At 31.9% G+C, this 18,888-nt stretch overlaps 2 protein-coding genes across 2 annotated transcripts; both read right to left on the reverse strand.

The window, feature by feature from the left end:
• Positions 1–5,566: 5,566 nt before the first annotated feature.
• On the reverse strand, positions 5,567–6,599 carry LOC117928277. Its single transcript, XM_034848472.1, has one exon. It carries the CDS (start codon positions 6,485–6,487, stop codon positions 5,909–5,911), a length of 579 nt encoding a protein of 192 aa, XP_034704363.1. The 5' UTR covers positions 6,488–6,599; the 3' UTR covers positions 5,567–5,908.
• Positions 6,600–16,999: 10,400 nt separating this feature from the next.
• Positions 17,000–18,396, reverse strand: LOC117911381 (protein NEGATIVE REGULATOR OF RESISTANCE). The gene has a single exon (XM_034825739.1). The coding sequence runs from the start codon at positions 18,272–18,274 to the stop codon at positions 17,957–17,959; it is 318 nt and encodes a 105-aa protein (XP_034681630.1). The 5' UTR covers positions 18,275–18,396; the 3' UTR covers positions 17,000–17,956.
• Between the last annotated feature and the right edge of the window lie 492 nt (positions 18,397–18,888).

Below are 18,888 nucleotides of genomic sequence, written 5' to 3' on the forward strand. Positions count from 1 at the left end.
TGGACATAAGGTTTAGTCCTAGTATCGAATCCTCCTAGGGACACCCCCTATGTTGTATAAAAGGGACAAATAAACAATTGGTTGGATTGAGGGATGTCAGCCATGTTGGACCCATATGGCTCAATCCCAACAATTTTATACCATGTTGGACCCATATGGCTCAATCCCAACAATTTTATATTGTTTTTATTTCTTTTTTTATGACTATTTTAATAAATAATTATACAAACATGGCTCAATCCCAACAATTTTCAGATAACATGTTTTATGTTGTTTTTTTATGATTGTTTTAATAAATAATTATACAAACATGTAGAACGATTAAAAATAAAATGTAAGCTATAAAAATTATTTTCAAGATATTAAAAACAAGTTAAAAACATTATAAGTTTTGAAATAGACTTTTGTTCTACAAAAATCGAAGAACAATTTTTAAAAACTTTTCTCAACAATTATTTTTCAAAATTGTTTTTGAAAACAATTATCAAACAGATCAAAGTATTTTTAGATAACACATTTTAATTATTTTCACTTATTTTGTGAGATTTTTTTAAAAAAAATAATCATATAAACATATAAAATAATTAAAAAAAATAAAGTATTAGATATAAAAATAATTTTTAAAACATATTTAAAAATGTTAAAAAGAAAACCGTTTTTAAAAACTATTAAAAAAATCTGTTTTTTAAAACAGTTACCAAACAAAGCCTTATATAATTTTTTTTTTCTTCCAAATTTTCAAGAAATAAACATGTTTAATATCAATCTTAAATAGCGACTAATTAAGATTAATGGTTGAAGGCAAAAAAATACTTGTAGTCATTTTCGCAATTAAAGCAATTAGGTAGAGGAAAGACAATTATAAAGAGAAAAAGAACATCCTGTGCAGCTATTTGATGGAAAGTGGCCTCCAGTGATAGTGCCAGATGCTAATCTTTTCATGGTTCCCAAAAACACCTTAAAAGCTGATTTTAAGGCGTTTTGGAGGCGTCTTTGGCCAAGTCTTCATGCAGCTTTTTGGCAGCCAGTTCATTTCAACCATGTCTTACTCCCTTTTCCAGCATGTCTTCAGCAGCAGATTTCGTGGATTGATTTGTCTATGACTCTATGGCCATGTTTGGTTATGGAAAATTTTGAGTGAAAATGGGAGGGAAAGAAAAAAAAGAGAAAAAATAGATTTAAAATTAATAGATTTTTTTTTAATACTATTTGAAACTTATTTCAACTTTTTTTTTTTTTTTTTAATGGATCATCATCTGCCCATAAATATTGTATCCGCTCCTTGAATCACTGGTGTTAAGAGAAGTAAGAAGGATACAAAATACTGTTGGGCCAATGTTATTCCCCGGCCAAAGATTGGGCTCTGGCTTGTAGAGGTGTTGTTGGGCCAAACTCAACCAGGACGGGATTGTTTTATATTTGATGTATGTTCCTGTTTCCACTAGGGCCCAAGCCCTCAATCTAACAAACGAATGTATAGATACTATTTAAAAAAAAAAGGGTAAAAGTATCTTACAAAATTTGAAACAAATATTTTATAAAATTATTTTAGAATATAAAAAATAGCTTTAAAAAATTCAAAATAATGACTTAGTTGGGTAATTCTTTTAAAAGTCACATCTTATTATATTCAAATATTACTGTTGGTATACGGTTAACAATGCTCTATTCTAGCTAACTTCCTCAAAGTGAACGACAAACATTCTTACAATAAGGTGTATCCAAATGATTTTTCTAAATACGTTCTTTCAAAACTCAAGTTAGATTTTGGAAGAAACACACTATACCTTTTTAGGGGACTTTTGTCACACTTGAATTCCAATATCTGATGGTTTTTTATTCTAGTTTCATGTGTTTATTTACTACTTTAAATACTAATTATTAACTTTATGAATAGCCATTTCCAAGCTTAAAATCAAGCTATTATGCTCGTGATTGCTCTTGACATAGTGGTTTAGAATATTTATTACTTGTGAATTAATATGTACACTACTTGGATGACCCTTTACTCCTCTAAGACCTGAATGAAATAAAAGCTTATACTTAGGTGGATGTAGGATCTCACAATCAAGTATTCAAATATATTTCTTATCCTTAAAAAAAATTCTATTGATTCTTTGAAAATCACTTTTATACTTTATAGGAGTTTTCAATCTTCTATAAAGATCATTAACTTTTTTTTTTCTTTTAAAAACATCAAGGGTATCAAAATTCAATTTAAATTTTTTATTTTAATTAAGTTTATCTAATAATAATTTTTATAATTTTATCCATAAGAATATATTACTATATTCAAAACTCATAACAAAATGGGTTCATAGCCATTGCCACTGTTGTGGCTTCATCATATTAATACCTAATCCCCTTCAAATCATCATACATTTCTTAATAAGTAAAAATAAAAATAAAAATACAATTCTATCAATCACCATCAAACTTCAAGTGTTGGTCGGAAACCAAACAGGCCTTAGGATTTAAAATATCAAAATCAATGATTTTAGCATAAGAGCCATTCACACCCACAAATACCCATGCATTCCCTGTCAATAAGTTAAAAGGAAAATTCCATGGGACAAATAGCTACCAAACCATTCAAATACTTCCAAATGCACATTTGAAATTATCTATGTCGGTGCATTAGATTGTTTAATTTAAGTTGCATCATTTAATCCATATTAAGACTTTTTTAGATTATTGTAATAAGCCTCCATTGGAGATTTATCGTCATCGTAAGATCAATTAAGAATAACACAACTAACCAGAAAAATACTAATTTGCTTAAATTATGACATAAAATGGATTTAGATTTTTAATTGAATTATTAAAAAATTAGACAAGCATTTAAAAGAAATGTTTTCTAAATATCAATTCTTGATTTGTTTTATTTATTTATTTTTTAAAAAGCATGGATATTAAACTCAAATCCTATAAATTTAAGTTTTTAAGAAAATTAATAATTCAACATAATATCAATTTTGGCTTGACAAAAGGTTTCATGTTCAAGTCATCTTTCCGTAATGTGAGAGAGACCTGCTTCCCCTCAAGTATTGAGATATTCAATTGGATGATGAGATAAATATGCATAATTTTTATTTTGGTAATGAATTACTCTATATTTTCCAATAACATATTTGTAGAAAGTGGATTTGTACCTTTTACTTTGATTGTGGATTATTTTACTGTCTATAACCATGGATCTGCAAAAAGTGGATTTGTACTCTAGTCTATAATCATGAATCTCTAAAAAGTTTTGTGGGTAGTTTTTTTTTTTTGTAAATTGATTTTTCTCCTCCTTCTATATAAAAGAGAAATTTAAATTTTAAAAAGTTAAATGGAAAAGAAATTAATATCTACTCACCCCAATTAATTACATAATTTTTATTTAATATTATTATTATTATTATTTATTTTTATTTTTTTGTGGAAGAAGGTTGTTACACCACTTTAATGTCAAAATTCTCTATGCAAGTATTGTATATTTATGTATAAGGTTATTAGCTCCAAAAAAATTTCATTTTTCTTCTTTTCTTTTTATTATAAGTTAAACAATCAAACAAAGTCATTACATCAAAATTCCTAAACTTCAACATATATTATATATAAAAGAAACCCACATCACCCAAAGCATTGGTTGTTGTTCCATGGTTTCAAGGATGTTCAACTCAGGCCACCCATATCAGACTAGAGACACGTCATATTAAGAATGGTCAAGGTCGATTTCCATGGTCACAAGGATGTTCAACTTAGGCCGCCCATGTCGGCCTGGAGACATATCATATTAAGCATTGTCAAGGTCAATGTCTTGTAAAAATAGTCGATTGTTCTTAAGACAATGCCTATGGGCGACCATTACATTTCTAATGGTAGTGTGAAAATTATATGCCCCAAAAGCCACTTTTTTATATTTTATTTTATTAATAAAATATTATTATAAATTTCATTGCATATCTTTGACATAGCTTGTATTTATTTTAGTACATAAACAAAGTATTAAAGTATCAAAAGCTTAAGTTGTGAATGTCCATGGTGCAAAACATTAGGCATTTGTAGGATTTCATGATTGCCATTTCCTATCAAACTAAAAATTAGCCCACAACTGCAAAAGAATGTAGACTCTTTTCACAATCAATAGTTGTTATACTATATAGTACAATTTGATTTAATTATAGGTGAGATCGAACTCGAAACTTATGTATTGATACTTAGGTTGGATAAAGATTATTGACTAAAGTGGTGTTTGTTTTTTTGGCTGAATAGAAAAAATAAAAATATTTAGTTTTTTCTATTTAGCTAAAATTATCTTATTGATATTAACCGACATAATTAAAGTGAACTTATAATCATTAAATTTAGTTTAATTATATTGGTTGATGTTAATGAATTATTTTTAGTTAATTAAAAAAAACTAAATATTTTGGTTTTTTCTATTCAGCCAAAAAATAAATATCTCCTAAATAACTATCATAAAATGTTAAATTTGATCAATTTGTCAGAGTGCTCTTAATTTTGAAAGTACTATATATTTTGATTTTTCACATGTCTATGATCCTAAGATATAACATAGTACAACTGTAAATATAGTTTATTCAGTTAATAGGTTTAGAAAAATGTGATTTTGATCAGTAAGACATAATCACAAAAATTTGAGTTCAATAATTTCATAGAAAAAAAAAATTATTTGTGAAATTTTAATCCAAAGGATTTTTATGTCTTTTTAGTGACTCATATATGGATGAGCCAAAGATTCGAACATACTATAAAGGGTCAATTAATACGGTCGTAGTCTTTTAATTATCTTGTGAAGGAGTTCACTTACACATCATCACTTAAATTTTGGGTCTTATCTTAATATGTTATATTGTTAGGAGTGTAGTCATGCATCGTAGCAAGATATTTTCTTGATTTACCATCATCTACTAAACCATGAGCAATTAGTTGGAATGTTAGCGTTTTAGGATGCCAGATAAGACCATAAAATCCCAACAACTTTTCGCGGACCTAGTACAAGTTCATACTTTGCTTATGAAAAATGGTTTCAATAATTTCACCAAACTAATTTGAAAATGTGTGAAAATTTTGTCCTAGGGTATTTTTGGTATTTCAGGTGTCAAATTCTTTTAAAAAAGCAAACATAGTCTAAAATCATAAGAACAAGTATATTGCAAGTTTAAAACCAAGAAATCATGAGAAAATAGCTTTGAATTAAGGCCTTATGAATCAACAAGGCAATCTCGATATTTTTTTTTCATAGAGGTGAGTGTAATTTTCCCCAATAAAGACAAAATATGTAACTTGTTCTATAATTTATTTCCATCCTTCTACATCGCTATGTCTCTTTCCAAATGCAGCCCGTTTGCATTATTATTAATCACCTTTTTCTCCTATACATCCAATACACCCAATGCACCCAAATGGAGTCCCTTTCCCCTTTTTTCCAAGGGGAAGTGTACAAGAAGCCTCAAGGAAGGGTGAGCCTACACATCTCAAAAAGCCATTTTCCTCTCATTTCCTCGAAAATGCAAACACGTAACGCTGACATATTAATTTGGGATAAAGACTCGCTGGATTCGACAATCACAATTTTATAGAAACTATTAGATTAAGAGGGGAATATTAATTTACGTCCCCCACCACTAATATATGTGCAAAGCATATGGATCTTATTCTTGTCCGTTTCAACTTTCAATATCATTTCTGGATTCGCAGGTCGCAGGCGAATACATCGTATTATCAAGATGCATATGCCCCGATAGAGCTGGAAAAAAAAACCAATCAATTTTCCACTGACTTAAAGCCTCTTTCATTTCATTCTGATCCTATTCCTACCAACTATGATTTTTTAGTCTTTTGAAAAAAATAAAAAATTTACATGTTGGCCATTGTTTTAAAGGCAACGCATCGTTTCGGACTACAGCGCCGGGAGGGTTTCGTGCCGCCACGAAAATTCCGAAAAATCGGTTGACCCGAAACTTATATCCGAATGATCAAACAGTCCTTCCAACGCAACGTACTCGCCGTTGTTATTAGCAACGGTGTGAGTTTCCCCAAACCCAAACTCGAATGAGTCATAACTCGGGATCTCGTCACCGAAACCCCAAAACTCACTGAGTCCACTCGACTCGGTCGAAATTTGCACAAACTTAGCATCTTCGCTCTTCAACTCCTCGCTCGAAGACGACCAAGAAGGCGGGAGGCCGAGCTCGTCATCCGAAGCTTCTAGAAGGAAACTTATATCCGGCTGGGACTCGCCCGAATCCGACGTCAAATCGACGACAGGCACCGACCGGGGAGGAGACGCCGATATCTGTTCTTCAAATATTTTCATAACGGAGGCCAGGTCATGAGTCGCGGGATCCTTGTCGGCAAGAGGATCAGAGTCATCGAGAATACAGAGGAGGTCGTCGCGGAGCCTCTTAACCTCAGGCGAGTCCAACTCGAACTCGTCCGAGTCATCACGAACTCGCTTTCTGGAAACGTAATCTTCCATGAGTACAGAAGAAAAAAGAATTAAGCTAGGGGTTGAAACAGAGATAACACGTATTGGGTGTGTGGCGATGAGAGGGTTGGAAGGATAAGAAGTTTATATAAGGGAGACAAAGGAGAGAGAGAAAGAGCGGAGAGGGAGAGTAATGATGGGACGTTGTGCAGGCGCGTGGGAGCGAATACTTAGGCCATCACGGACGTCTTGCCTTTATCATCTTTTCTTTTCCTAATTTTAAAATATATTTTTGAGTGGTGTATGTTTTGTATTCCGAAATAAAAGTGGGTTGAATAGCAATTTGAAGTCCGGTCAGTGCGGGCCCACCGACCTAGTCAATCACGGTTTTGCCTGTTAAATCCCTCCTCCTGCTTTTGGCGCCTTTTTGTTGGCTCGGCTAGGCTTTTCATTTGTTTAATGGACGGTAAGTGCGGGATATTTTGGTCAACTTGGTTTGTTTCCTGTGAATGGATTCCACTGTATCATCTGGATTCCACGGATTGGCCATCTGGACTTTTCAATCCCCAAAATATCCTATTTTTTATGCGATTCCTCCCTATCAAGTTTATGCCTTGGAGTCTTTCATCATTATTTGATCCAATATAAAATTTTCTTTTATGGGAATTATTCTTACTTTCTCTTTACCTTAAGAATTAGCAATTCTTTTATTAATCCACTGATATAAAAATTAAAGGAATAATTTGCACAGCTATGCTCTCCTGCTACTCATTAAACATGTATTCTCCTGGCTTATGCCAAATAAACATGGCAACACGGTGGCCTCTATTTGAAAATCTTGTGTGGGAAATAACATTGTGCTAAAGTTGACCACCATACGCAATGTAGGGAGGTTTTTCTCTTTAACCAAATTTCTATTGACTGGAAATCTAAATTCCAAAACCTTTGCCCAATTGACAAGGATTCCAGTATTCCACCAAGGCAGCAGCCCACCCATTCAATACGACCTGATCAATTACACTCCGTTTTTCAGAAAAGTGCGGCGCAAGTATTCCATCTTCTTTTTCATGTTGCCTATGTCAAATGATTTCTAGAAGAAGGGAAGAGGTTTTGCATTTTTTAGCCCTTGTAAGACTTGTAGATTTGGCCGTTGCATTTCCACTAGAGTTACATATCCGTTGCTGGAATACGAGGAAAAGTTGGCTTTTTTTTCTCTGCAATTCAACTCCTCTTATCTCATCCCTCACGGAATCGTTTTGTCTGATAAAATTTCCTCGATCCGAAATTTATTTAAATTTAGTGTGAAGACATACTATTACTCTTTTATAATTGTTCGTGCAACCGAAATTATTATTTTACAAATTTAATATAATTGTTCCAAAGGGAGCAGATGAACGAGGCATGAGAATATTTTGTGAACAGAGACTGGCCTAAAACAATAAAACTTGTCGAAGATGCTTTTATTAATTATTTGTTAATTGCGGATGATCTACACCATCCAGCTTTGGTCACATGGGAGGTGCTCCACTATTACGATAAAAGCCTTGTCTAATCCTCGACTACCTCAAAACAAGATCCGCTGAGTGGGCGACAACCTGATCCGCCTCCTCGCATAACAACCATTCCTCGATAGCCGGCCCCACCAATGCCGCCGCTCCACCCACGTTTCACGTGATAAGCCAAGCCGACGGCAAACCAAAGCCAACCGACCCTATCTCCCAATCTGCCTATCTACTTTCGAGAAGCACAAGCAACAACCCAACGACGCATTGAATCAATGGCGAGACATATCCATTCGGCCGCTGTTTCCGCGGTCACATCTGATGACGTGTCAAACTATGCCCCGTCCTCGATCTCCCAACTCCCCTACCTGCCCTTCTCTCCACGTCTCTACGTGTCATTTCTTTTGTCTTTATTATTTTTTTAATGCTATTTTAGCGCCAAAGGCCCATCCATGGATACGGTGGCCAAGGTGGGGCCACGTGTAAAGCGGAAAGTATTGAAGCAAGTCACATGATGCAGGAGATGGTTTCGGTATGTCTACCTATGTCCTGCTTTGCACGTTTCACGAGGAAGGGCAACTGCATGGTCTGGGTCACTTCCTTTTCCCAATTTCCTCTTTCTATTTAATTAAAATCTTGAATTTAATCATTCGGATATGTGATGGGCGTATGAATCGGAATACAGATGGGGAAAATAGGGGAGTGACAGCGAGGGGTAGAGGCGCGACGAGCAGTATCCCGAGGAAAAGCCAAAAAAAAACAAAGGAAATGGATTCATTTGAATGCACGTTGGATGCTTTGCAGCGGCGCTGGTGGGAACGTGTCTGGCGTTGAGATGGCTCCATCACACGCCCCCTCAGCTTTGATCCGCGCAACCTGCACGCCTTGCTGTACGGTCCACTTTCCCTTTTGTGTGTTAAGTTCGTGTTTGAGGAGCGTGGGCCCCTGTTTAAAAAAATCGAACCCAAATCAAGGGTTCAGACACCTCCGTATTATTTTATTACTTTTAGATGTTTCATTTGACCGGGGGGCAGTACTTGGGTCGGTATACAGTCTGGAAGCATTTCTCATGTGTTGCCATGTGTTGCTTGGGAAGGAGCCTGGAATATATATATATATTTTTTTAATGAACAAAAAATTGGATAAATTTTCTGAAAACAATTTCACTCCTTGTAAGAGAATGTTTCTGCACCAGCCAAAATTCATTAAAAAATAATTATTTTTTTCCAAACTTTGAAAAAAAAAATGATTCATAATTTATATATATTTTTTCCAAATAACACATGAAAACACACTTTCTGATTTTTTTTTTTGGCTAAAAATTTCTGTAACATGACGACAGAATCACAGTAAAAATCCCACAAAAAGAAACATGAATATTAGAAAAATAAGATATAAAAGGAAAAAGAAGAAAGGGAAAGAAAGAGAAAGAGGGGCCGACAAGTATGAAGTGAGGAAAATCTGATCCAAAACGAAGAAGAGATTCGGGAGACTAATCAAACCTTTACTTGGGTGGTTAGTGGACACAAAATTGGACCTCCTTTTACCTTTATTTTATTCCCTTTGAACCAAGTGCTTGTCAACGTCTCTATTCCTGATGCGTGCAAAGCATGAGTGCACCTGCACCCTCCTCTACATTTCCCCCACATCTCATGGAAGTACTATTTCCACTCACCACTCGTTTATTCGCCCTTTTTTTCCCTATAATTTGTCAAAACACCAATAATAATTCATCAACAAGTCAAATGTTTCCAACATACAAAATCTTTCCGCAATGTCGAAAAATATATACCTTTTCTTTCATGTCATATTACAAATTGGAAAAAATAATTTTCCTTTTATCAGATTTGTGTGGTCCATTGAACATGGACTGAACCATGTTTAGCACGCGCTCTGAATGGAAGTGATGGTCAGATGATTCCACTCTTTTTATTTTTATTTTTTAACTTTGGTGAATAGGAAAAAAAATTGAAGGATTCTAATTCCTTATTGGAGGGGATGGGGTTCTCTCTTTTGGAGAAAAATGAATTTGGGCATATGGTTTTAGGTAATTAGAAGGTGGATTGACATTTGTATAAGATGAGGTTCCAGAAAGGATTTGTCCAAGGGTTCAAATATTCACATTTATAGCATGATTTGCTTTGCTTTCAAGGAAATGAGAATCATATCTATAGGCAAATAGCAAAACAAAAACAAAAGGCTGCCCGTGATGGGGGCACGTGGTGGGCCAAGCGCTGTTTCTTCATCGCGAAAATTCCTTCCCATTGAGCTTTTTCCTACCTATCTTCCTTTTCTTCTTTTCGATGTGGTTTCAACTTTCTATCCATGAGCTTGCTTTTGAGAAAACGTCTCGCTAACAGCACTTAATTACTAAGCAATTACCTTCCCTTCCAACCACCTCTTTTCTTTGAACTTTTGTATTAACTCCTAATTCTTGATTTGACTCTAATTTAGTGGAGTGTTGGGTTGGATTCCTTGGTTGCTTCCGTTTTTCTTTTTCCTTTCTTTTGGAATATGTAATGATGGTAATTCTTTTTCTAATTTTTTTTCCATATTCTTGTTGACTCTTCGTTTTTTGGCGTTTAATATCTTCACAAAATGTTTCACATGACTGTACTATAGTTTTGTTAGACCAGCAAACCTATGTACCAATGTATCTGACCTGATCCAACTCAATCAGATTGAGAATTTTCAACTCATGTTTAAATAATATATGATACGAATATAAATAAATAAATAATATATAGGTTTGAATTTTAGCAAATTACACCGATGTTCAATCCATATCTATCCTAATATTTTCATATCTCGTCCTAACTCATTCAAATCTTGTTTACAACTGTCCAAATTACTTTTTTATACGTGACTTGATCATGTGATTAACATTATTTATTAGCATGGTTGGTTCTTTAAAGTAAGTTTAGTTTTTAATTCAAACTTTAAAGGAAAAATATCAAAAACCATGGAAATACATGTTGATGAGGAGGAGTACCCTTTCTGGTTAACTAAATTTAAAGTTGATTACCCACAGAGATTTGAAAGGAAGAGAAGAAACAGACAAATGGGTCATATGTGTCTATACCTAATGGATGTTGGATGGGACCATGACCTAACTAAAATGAATGACCTTACCCCATTTGAGTGTAACCCATTTTCCACCCATGGCCTCTTTTCCAACACACTTATCTGACCTACTTGAGGAGGGTGGGAAAGCGGAGCACATGTAGGCTCCACTCACAAATCCCCGTTTTCCAATTCCACTGCTTTTGATTTTGGGTACATCCATACCAAATTTAAAAAAAATTAGGAAGCAAGAATCAATAAAAAATACTTCATAGTGTTATACAAAAAGGAAAATGAAAGTATTAATTATTGACTCCACCTACTACATGGGTTAGCTAATAGTTGGAGTGAAAGAAACGTGGAAATATGGGTAGGGGTCGGTATCAATGAGCCTAAAAAAAAGGGGAAGTACAAAATTTGGGAACCTAAAAAGGCAGATGGCCTAACTCAATCGATAATATTGAGAGGGGTGCTGGGCATGAGAGGAAGATAGACTTTGAGTTGGGGAAGATAGCAAGTCATGTCCCCACCACATGAAAGACAGACGAATTAGCTTTCCACATCTGTATTTTGTGGGTGACAATGAGGTGAGTACCAACTGGCCCATTACTTCAACTTGTCGGTATGGTCACATTCATCTTCTTTACCATTCCAATGGGTTTTTGTTGACACAAACCCCATTCCAACTTTATTTAATTTATTAAACTAGTGCTTGTATTATTCATTTTTTTTAAAAGAAAAGGCATCTAATTAGATTCTTTCATAAGTAGACAAGTATGCTATCTACTAAGAAATTTATGCCTTATGTTTATTTAAAGAAGTTTTTCCACAGAGAAATTATTATTATTATTATTATTATTTTGTTCTTATTTTTGGTAGTACAATTAGCAATCTTGTTTATAAAAAATTGCTATAGTTTCCAATTTTTTGAAAAAAATAAAAATAAAAATAATAAATAAATCCATTGTGCTCTAGGTGGTATCTATATGGAGATGCATGGACAATAGGGATGAAAATAAATTATTAATTATATAATAAGCATATTTATTTCACATAAATTTTCTGTTTTTTTAATAACTTATTCATATTTTTTTTAAAAGATTATGGGTATTAAACTTAAATGCTCTATCAAGGTGGAAAGAATTAATCTTGAAAGGAAAATTATGTTTAGGAGAGTATGGGAGGAATTTTATTTATTTTTTTAATTGTTTTTATAAACTTATCAAAATAAAATTTTCTCAAAATTAATTTTAGAAAAAGACTCTCTCCCATGTTTTAATCTACTGATAATTATGAAAATGAATTGAGTCTCAACCTTCCTTATAATATTAAAAGAAATCATTTGATAACCTTCGTTGAAGAGATTGTTATAAATTTTAAATGTTTATTCTTCTTTGGTTTTTGAATATATTGTTAAGAGGTTAATTTATTTATAAAAGTTTTATTTTTATTTATGTAAAGATAGAGAATATGTTGCAAACAATATTATGAATGAGACAATAAACGTATGCAGATCTAGAAAATTGTAGATTTGAATGAAGAGGTAAAGGTTTTCGTGGGTTTAGTGCAATTGAAAATTTGGAGAAAACTAAAGATAAGGGAAAGATTGAACCTTTGACTAACCCTTTACCTCAATTATTTTTTTTTAATTTTTATAAATATTTTTTTTCTTTAGTGTAACATAAGTTTACTTTGGTCTATGGTGATCCATTGACTTTTTGCCAAAAGGAAATTTTGTCTCAATAGAGCCTATTTTTTTAAGGTGAAATTTCCCAAAAATATTATGAGATTTGGCTTTGCTGATTATTGAGATGATTTTAACACTAGAAAGTATAAATGCATTGTATTTAAGAATGATCGATCCAATCCTTTCCATTATTGAGCGTACCATCTTTAATTTTTGAGATTATTCGTATTGAAAAGATCTTGACTGATGCCTTCAAGTGGTTGGAAAATGGATGAGTAGATTTGTCGAATCAATTATAATTTTAAGCTAAAGTTTGAGGGATTAAGGGTGAGGACATAAATGAGAGAATATTGTACGTGTAATCAACTCATTGAAGTGGTGGCTAATAGACAATTACATCATACAATTATCACCACAGTATGTATAGCTTTAGAGATGATGGTATGTTAAAGCGTAAATCATGGGTTCCTCCAACTTGAAACCGGAGAACCGAAGAATAAATTGTTTCCACTCTTATAATAATTAAAACTTAAAACCCGAATATCATCAGGAATAAGAAATAATAATGAACATTTTAGTTATGTTCGAAAAATTATTTTTAAAAATATGTTTTTATTCCTTAGATGAAAGAACGGAGAAACACATTTATCAACTAAAAATATAATTTTTTAGAAAATATATTTTAGTTATTTTCGTTTGTTTTCTAAAAACCGTTTTAAAAATTAACTTTGTAAATATATATAATAATTAAAAATAAAACACTATATGTAAAAGTTATTTTTAAAATATGTTTAAAAACATAAAAAACAATTTAAAAAATTTTGAGTTCCAAAATAGACATTTATTTTACGAAACACCAAATAATAGTTTTCAAAAGTTTTTTCTAGAACTATTTTTGAAAACAATTTTTTTATTTATTCTCTCATTATTTAAGTAAATCAAATGAGGATGAAAATGAAATTAAAAAATATATATATCCAATCTATACGTGGGATTTCAATGATATGTATTTTGATTCCTTTTGTACAATAAATGATATTAAGACAAGTTAAAATTATTATTTTACCATTTTATTTTATTATGTTGGTATGATTCTTTGTAATTAATTTTTACTTATTGACTAAATATTATTATTATTTTTAGTTGTATCGTTGTTTGGCATTTTTTTTGTACTTGTTTTTAAAAAATTTGTTAAGTTAAAGAATAAAAAATGATTTTTTTTTTCCATTTTACATCATTTGTTTAACAAGTTGTCTTTAAAATCATTTTCCAAAATTCAAAAAATAAAACATAAAAAATTTATTTGAATAATTTGTTTTTAAAAATAATTTTTAAATGTAAATTCAATTTATGTAATATTTATTAAATTTAATTAAAGTCTTATTAAAAATAAAATAATATTGTAATCACAAATAAATTAAATAATATATAGTTTTTTTAATAAAATATGAATAAAAATATTATGAAAATAATCATAAATTGTATTTTTTTTTTTTTGTAAATGTTATAAAAATATGGAATTAACATTTTCATAAAAGCATAATTGATTTATTTTAAAAATAAATAAATAAAAATAATTTTAACTAATAGTTGCTTATAATATTTTATTTAAAATTAAATTAAAAATAAATAAAGTTTAGTTCCTTAATATATAAAGGAGTCAAATTTTTTATTATATGTACACATTTAATACTCAATTATAAAATAACATTTTAAATTATTTTTAAAAAATATAAGATTGATTATATTTTACTTAATTTAGTATTTAATAGTGTGAGAAAATTTAAAATTATAGTTGTATGAATAGGAGAAAATGTAAACTCATGAGTCTTACATTATTAGTTTTGGTCTCTTGAGAAAATGTAAATTTAAACATTTATTGTATGAATACGAGTCTAATCGGTTTGGAATCTATTTGCTTAATAAAAAAATTTTGGAGATTAGGATTATCAAATTCACATAAATAAATAAAAAAAGAAAATATTTATTTTTATTATCCATTCCCATTCCCATGTACCAAATATAACCAAAGGATATTTGGGGAATAGTCCAAAGGTTTGTTTACTTAATCTCTTGGAATAGAAAGAAAGAGAATCGTTCCCTTTGCTTTCATTTACGTTGTTTAATTGTCATCCAATTTTTTTTCAAAAAAGAGAAGTACAGGTAAAAAGAGAGAACACATTCTTTAGAGGTATGACTCATGCGTTTCTTTCCTTTACTTCATAGGAAACAGATTCCGATTCGCAGGTTCTTTTTAAGTTGGACAATAATGCCCTTATCATAAAAAATAAATACTAAATATATAAATATTGTGATAATATTTATATATTGAAATTGTTGTAAAATAAGGACAAATACAATGCAAATCAAAGTAGTAGAGATGAAATATATCCTACTTTGATATATAATAAGAAAGAATAAATCAGATAATAAAGTTGAGAGAATGAAAAAGAGAGAGAATGAGAGGAAGAACTTTTTTTTATTTTTCTCGGGATGTCTATTACAGGAGACGGAAGCGCTTTTCAAATGGCTTCCATTAATATCCCCATTAATGAATATTAATGAAAGTCATAAATAATACTTAATTAACATTAATGTGTTGACATTCATTACTACAATTATAACAGAAATATTTAAAAATACAAATTTATAACTAAAATTATAACATTTAAATATTTAAAATTATACAAAGAATTTAAAAACATTTTAAAATAATAGAAAAATACTAATTACAATCGTAAATCTAAAAAGAAACACATTAGAGTATCATAAAAATTAAATAAAAAACATCGGTTTTAAATTGTTTTTTGTTATTCAAAACAACAAAAACATAGAAAATATGTTTAACAATAAAAATTATTTTCTATTTTTAAAAATAGAATAACAAGTTTTTTAAAAATATTTTAATTATTTTATATTATTTTCACTTCTTTTTAGAGGAATATTTTTTAAAAATAATTATATAATAATATAAAATAATTAAAAATAAAATAATATATATATATAATTTATTTTTAAAACATATTTAAAAATAGATTAAAAACATTTTTTATTTTTAAACAAGCTTTTATTCTACAAAATTCAGTTTTAAAAATCGTTTTTAAAAACTATTTTTGAAAACATATCTCTAGGAGGCAGGAACATGAAAAACATGGGTCATTTTGTGATTCCTTGAAAATAAATTCTAGAGGCCTGGAGATATGCTGTAGCCTGTAGGTCTGTGATTCTTATTCTCTTTGCTATTATTAGACCCATCTAGTCTCGGCCTAGATCTGTACCCGTCTTAGCCCATTCCATTGTATAGTGCGTTGTCCCATTGGGTTTACCCCAGAATACCTTATTTAGCCCATCTCTAGGGACAGGGGTGAGGGGTTGCAGGTTTTTAATAACGTTTTCACCCCAAACTGGTAAACGAAACTCTAGAAATGCTACACCTCTCCAACAATACATATTCACATTAATTTCCTTGCTTCTTCTAGAAAGTGGTACCGCATCCATTGTAAATAAAGCCCAATAACATATTCATTTTATAAGTCATTTTCCAACTTGGGAAGGAGCATTGCTTCATGGGTCAAAACCTTTGACTAGGGCTGCATCGGTGCTCTACAATGGAACCCATGATGGATGGTCCAGTCATAGCCCATTATAAAATGGAGTCAACAGTTTAGCCCAAATAAAAATAATTCTAGAACTACGGGATTTGAGATCTCATATGGAAAAGACCGTTGAGCATGAAAAGTAAATTAAATTTATCTTTTCAAAGCACACGTAAAATATAAACACAAAACAGGTAAAAATTTTCAAATAATCATTTTTTTAATAATACTTTTTAAAAATAATATTTTAAAAAATCCCATAAAAAATCATTTCAAATTACTCTACTTTTCTTTTTTTGCCATTTTTTTCTCCCTTTCAAAAGGCGAAATCCTAAAATTCAGTGACTCAAATAGAAAAATTGATGGCGGAATTCGAACGGCAAGAAAGAATTTTAGGCTTGGTATTCTTTGACTGGTTAGGGCGTTCAAAAGACGAAATCCTAAAATTCTGTGACTCAGAGAGAAAAATTGAAGTCCGCAATTTTCGTTATTTTCACGAGGAAAAGCGAATCAAACTATTTTCACGACACCCAAACGTGCCATAACCATAGGTTTCAACGATTATGGCAATGGCAAAGGGACAATGGAAAATGAATGACCCAACTTCACAATATTGTGAGTCGTGGCCACTGCTATGGACAAAAGAAAGTGGATTCCCTAATTCTGCCTTTTCCCGTTTGGTGTACCTATTTGTCGGCACCGCCACCAATAGATCAAAATAATGCTCTCCTTCTCTCAATAAAAAAAATCCCCATCATCTCACGATACAATAATGTAGAAAACACATGATTAGAAAAATAATTAAACCTTTTTGCCTCCCTTCCGCAGCCTAACTTGCCTGCCTCGTCACATTATAATAATTAAAACAATTAAAAAAAAGAATAATACTCCATGTATTGGCACGTGGTTGCCATATCTCATTTGATTGCGTGATTCCTTCTTCCAATTCTTCACATTAGTACAGCCCAGATCTTCACAATGTCCTTAAACAAATCCGTGAGAACCTTACAATTGTTCACCAGCAAGATTAAACTACAGCCGTTGAATTTCAGAAACGAATAACAATCTTTTATCTCGATTCGGCCGGCTTCATTCTTCATGCTTTTGAATTGAAGGCGATACAATAGATAATAGATACCAGGGTATAAAGTGCACTTCTTTTTGGAACTTCGCAAAAATCACCAACGGTACTATGGTGAAGGAACCCCGTTTTGTGGCCATGAATCAGTAACAAGTCGAATCACAATAGAATTCTTGAAATTCGTTCGATTTCAAAGATGAACGTATGTTCTTATTTTGTGGCCATGGATCAGCAACAGGAAAATCCCAGTTCAACTGATCGTAAGATGAAATGATCTTAATACATATTCTGGTTGTTAGTTGGTGATTAGGATGTGTATACCCACCAAATATTTTCTGGGTTTTAGGTTCTTATACCTTTTTTGAAAGTATGACGGACAATACAATCATGTTAGGCCGCAATGGCTGACAATATAGAGTTCCTAGAAGAAATCGGATTGAAATTGGATCAGCTCTCAGTCTGACGGAATTGGGTCAGGTCCTAGAAAGAAACTACTGATAAAACTGATTAACATCAACTCACGATAATTGGGCCAGGTCATCTTCCTGTTACTACCGTACATGTTTAGAGTGTCTACTGGTTCCTGATCATCTAAACGGAACTGTCTTCCGTTTCAGGACCCACGTTAAGATCTAAACCCTTGTTCTCTTCCACGCCCTCCTCCTTCTCCTTTTTCTTCTTTCCAATTTTAACGTCGTTAGCTTCGACCTGGAAATCTTCCCTTTCAAACGACGGCTTCCATCTTTTGGCTGCCATCCCTCGGCCGTTACTGTTCTCGAAGTACTTTACTGCAACGTGTATCCTTCGGAGTATAGCGAAGAACTCCTCAACCTCTTCCTCGGTCACCTCCTTCTCTGTCGTCACGTTAATGTCGCCATCCTCCGGTTGTTTCCTCTTTCCCGACTCCATAATCCCCGGGAACACAGATGTCTCTAAGCAAGGTCGACGTGGTAGTCGTGCGTGTTGAAACTTAAAAGTAGAGATGCGACCTTTCGAGAGGGCTGTGGGTTGATTCGGGTGAAGGCGTGTTTTATGGTTGGGAAGATGGTCCAGAGGTGATGTCAGCTGAACTCAGAGTCTCGCGTCATGGCAGCGGCGATGGAGTGACGTCTGGGACATGAAGCTGCCTATTTGAATGATATTTTCTTTCTATGGTCAATTCCATCCCCGTCCGAATTCATCTGCTTTTTGAATTGTTCAAAGTTCAAACTCAGTAGTTTGTTCAATCTGCATTTTCACGTGACCCCCATTTCCCGCCGCTTAGCTATTTTTCTATTTTGTTAAAAATTGATTTTCTTCGATAAATCTAATAATTAATTGGATTATTTGCTTAAAAGGTTGAAAATCTAATTTTAAAATTTTAACCTTTTATTTTTTTGTCATATTTGGAATAAGATACTTTCCTTGTTTTCTTATAAAATTAATTTTGTCCGTACCATATAAAAATATTTTAAATTATTAAGGATATTTATATATAAAAAAATATTCTTAAAAAAAACATTAAAAATATTAAAATCATAAAT

Source organism: Vitis riparia, chromosome 1 (assembly GCF_004353265.1).
Source record: "Vitis riparia cultivar Riparia Gloire de Montpellier isolate 1030 chromosome 1, EGFV_Vit.rip_1.0, whole genome shotgun sequence".
Taxonomy (NCBI): domain Eukaryota; kingdom Viridiplantae; phylum Streptophyta; class Magnoliopsida; order Vitales; family Vitaceae; genus Vitis; species Vitis riparia.

What these genes read in the sequence shown, in the direction of transcription:
- LOC117928277 (XM_034848472.1), bottom strand. Translation starts at nt 6,487, where the DNA reads ATGGAAGATTACGTTTCCAGAAAGCGAGTTCGTGATGACTCGGACGAG.
- LOC117911381 (XM_034825739.1), bottom strand. Translation starts at nt 18,274, where the DNA reads ATGGAGTCGGGAAAGAGGAAACAACCGGAGGATGGCGACATTAACGTG.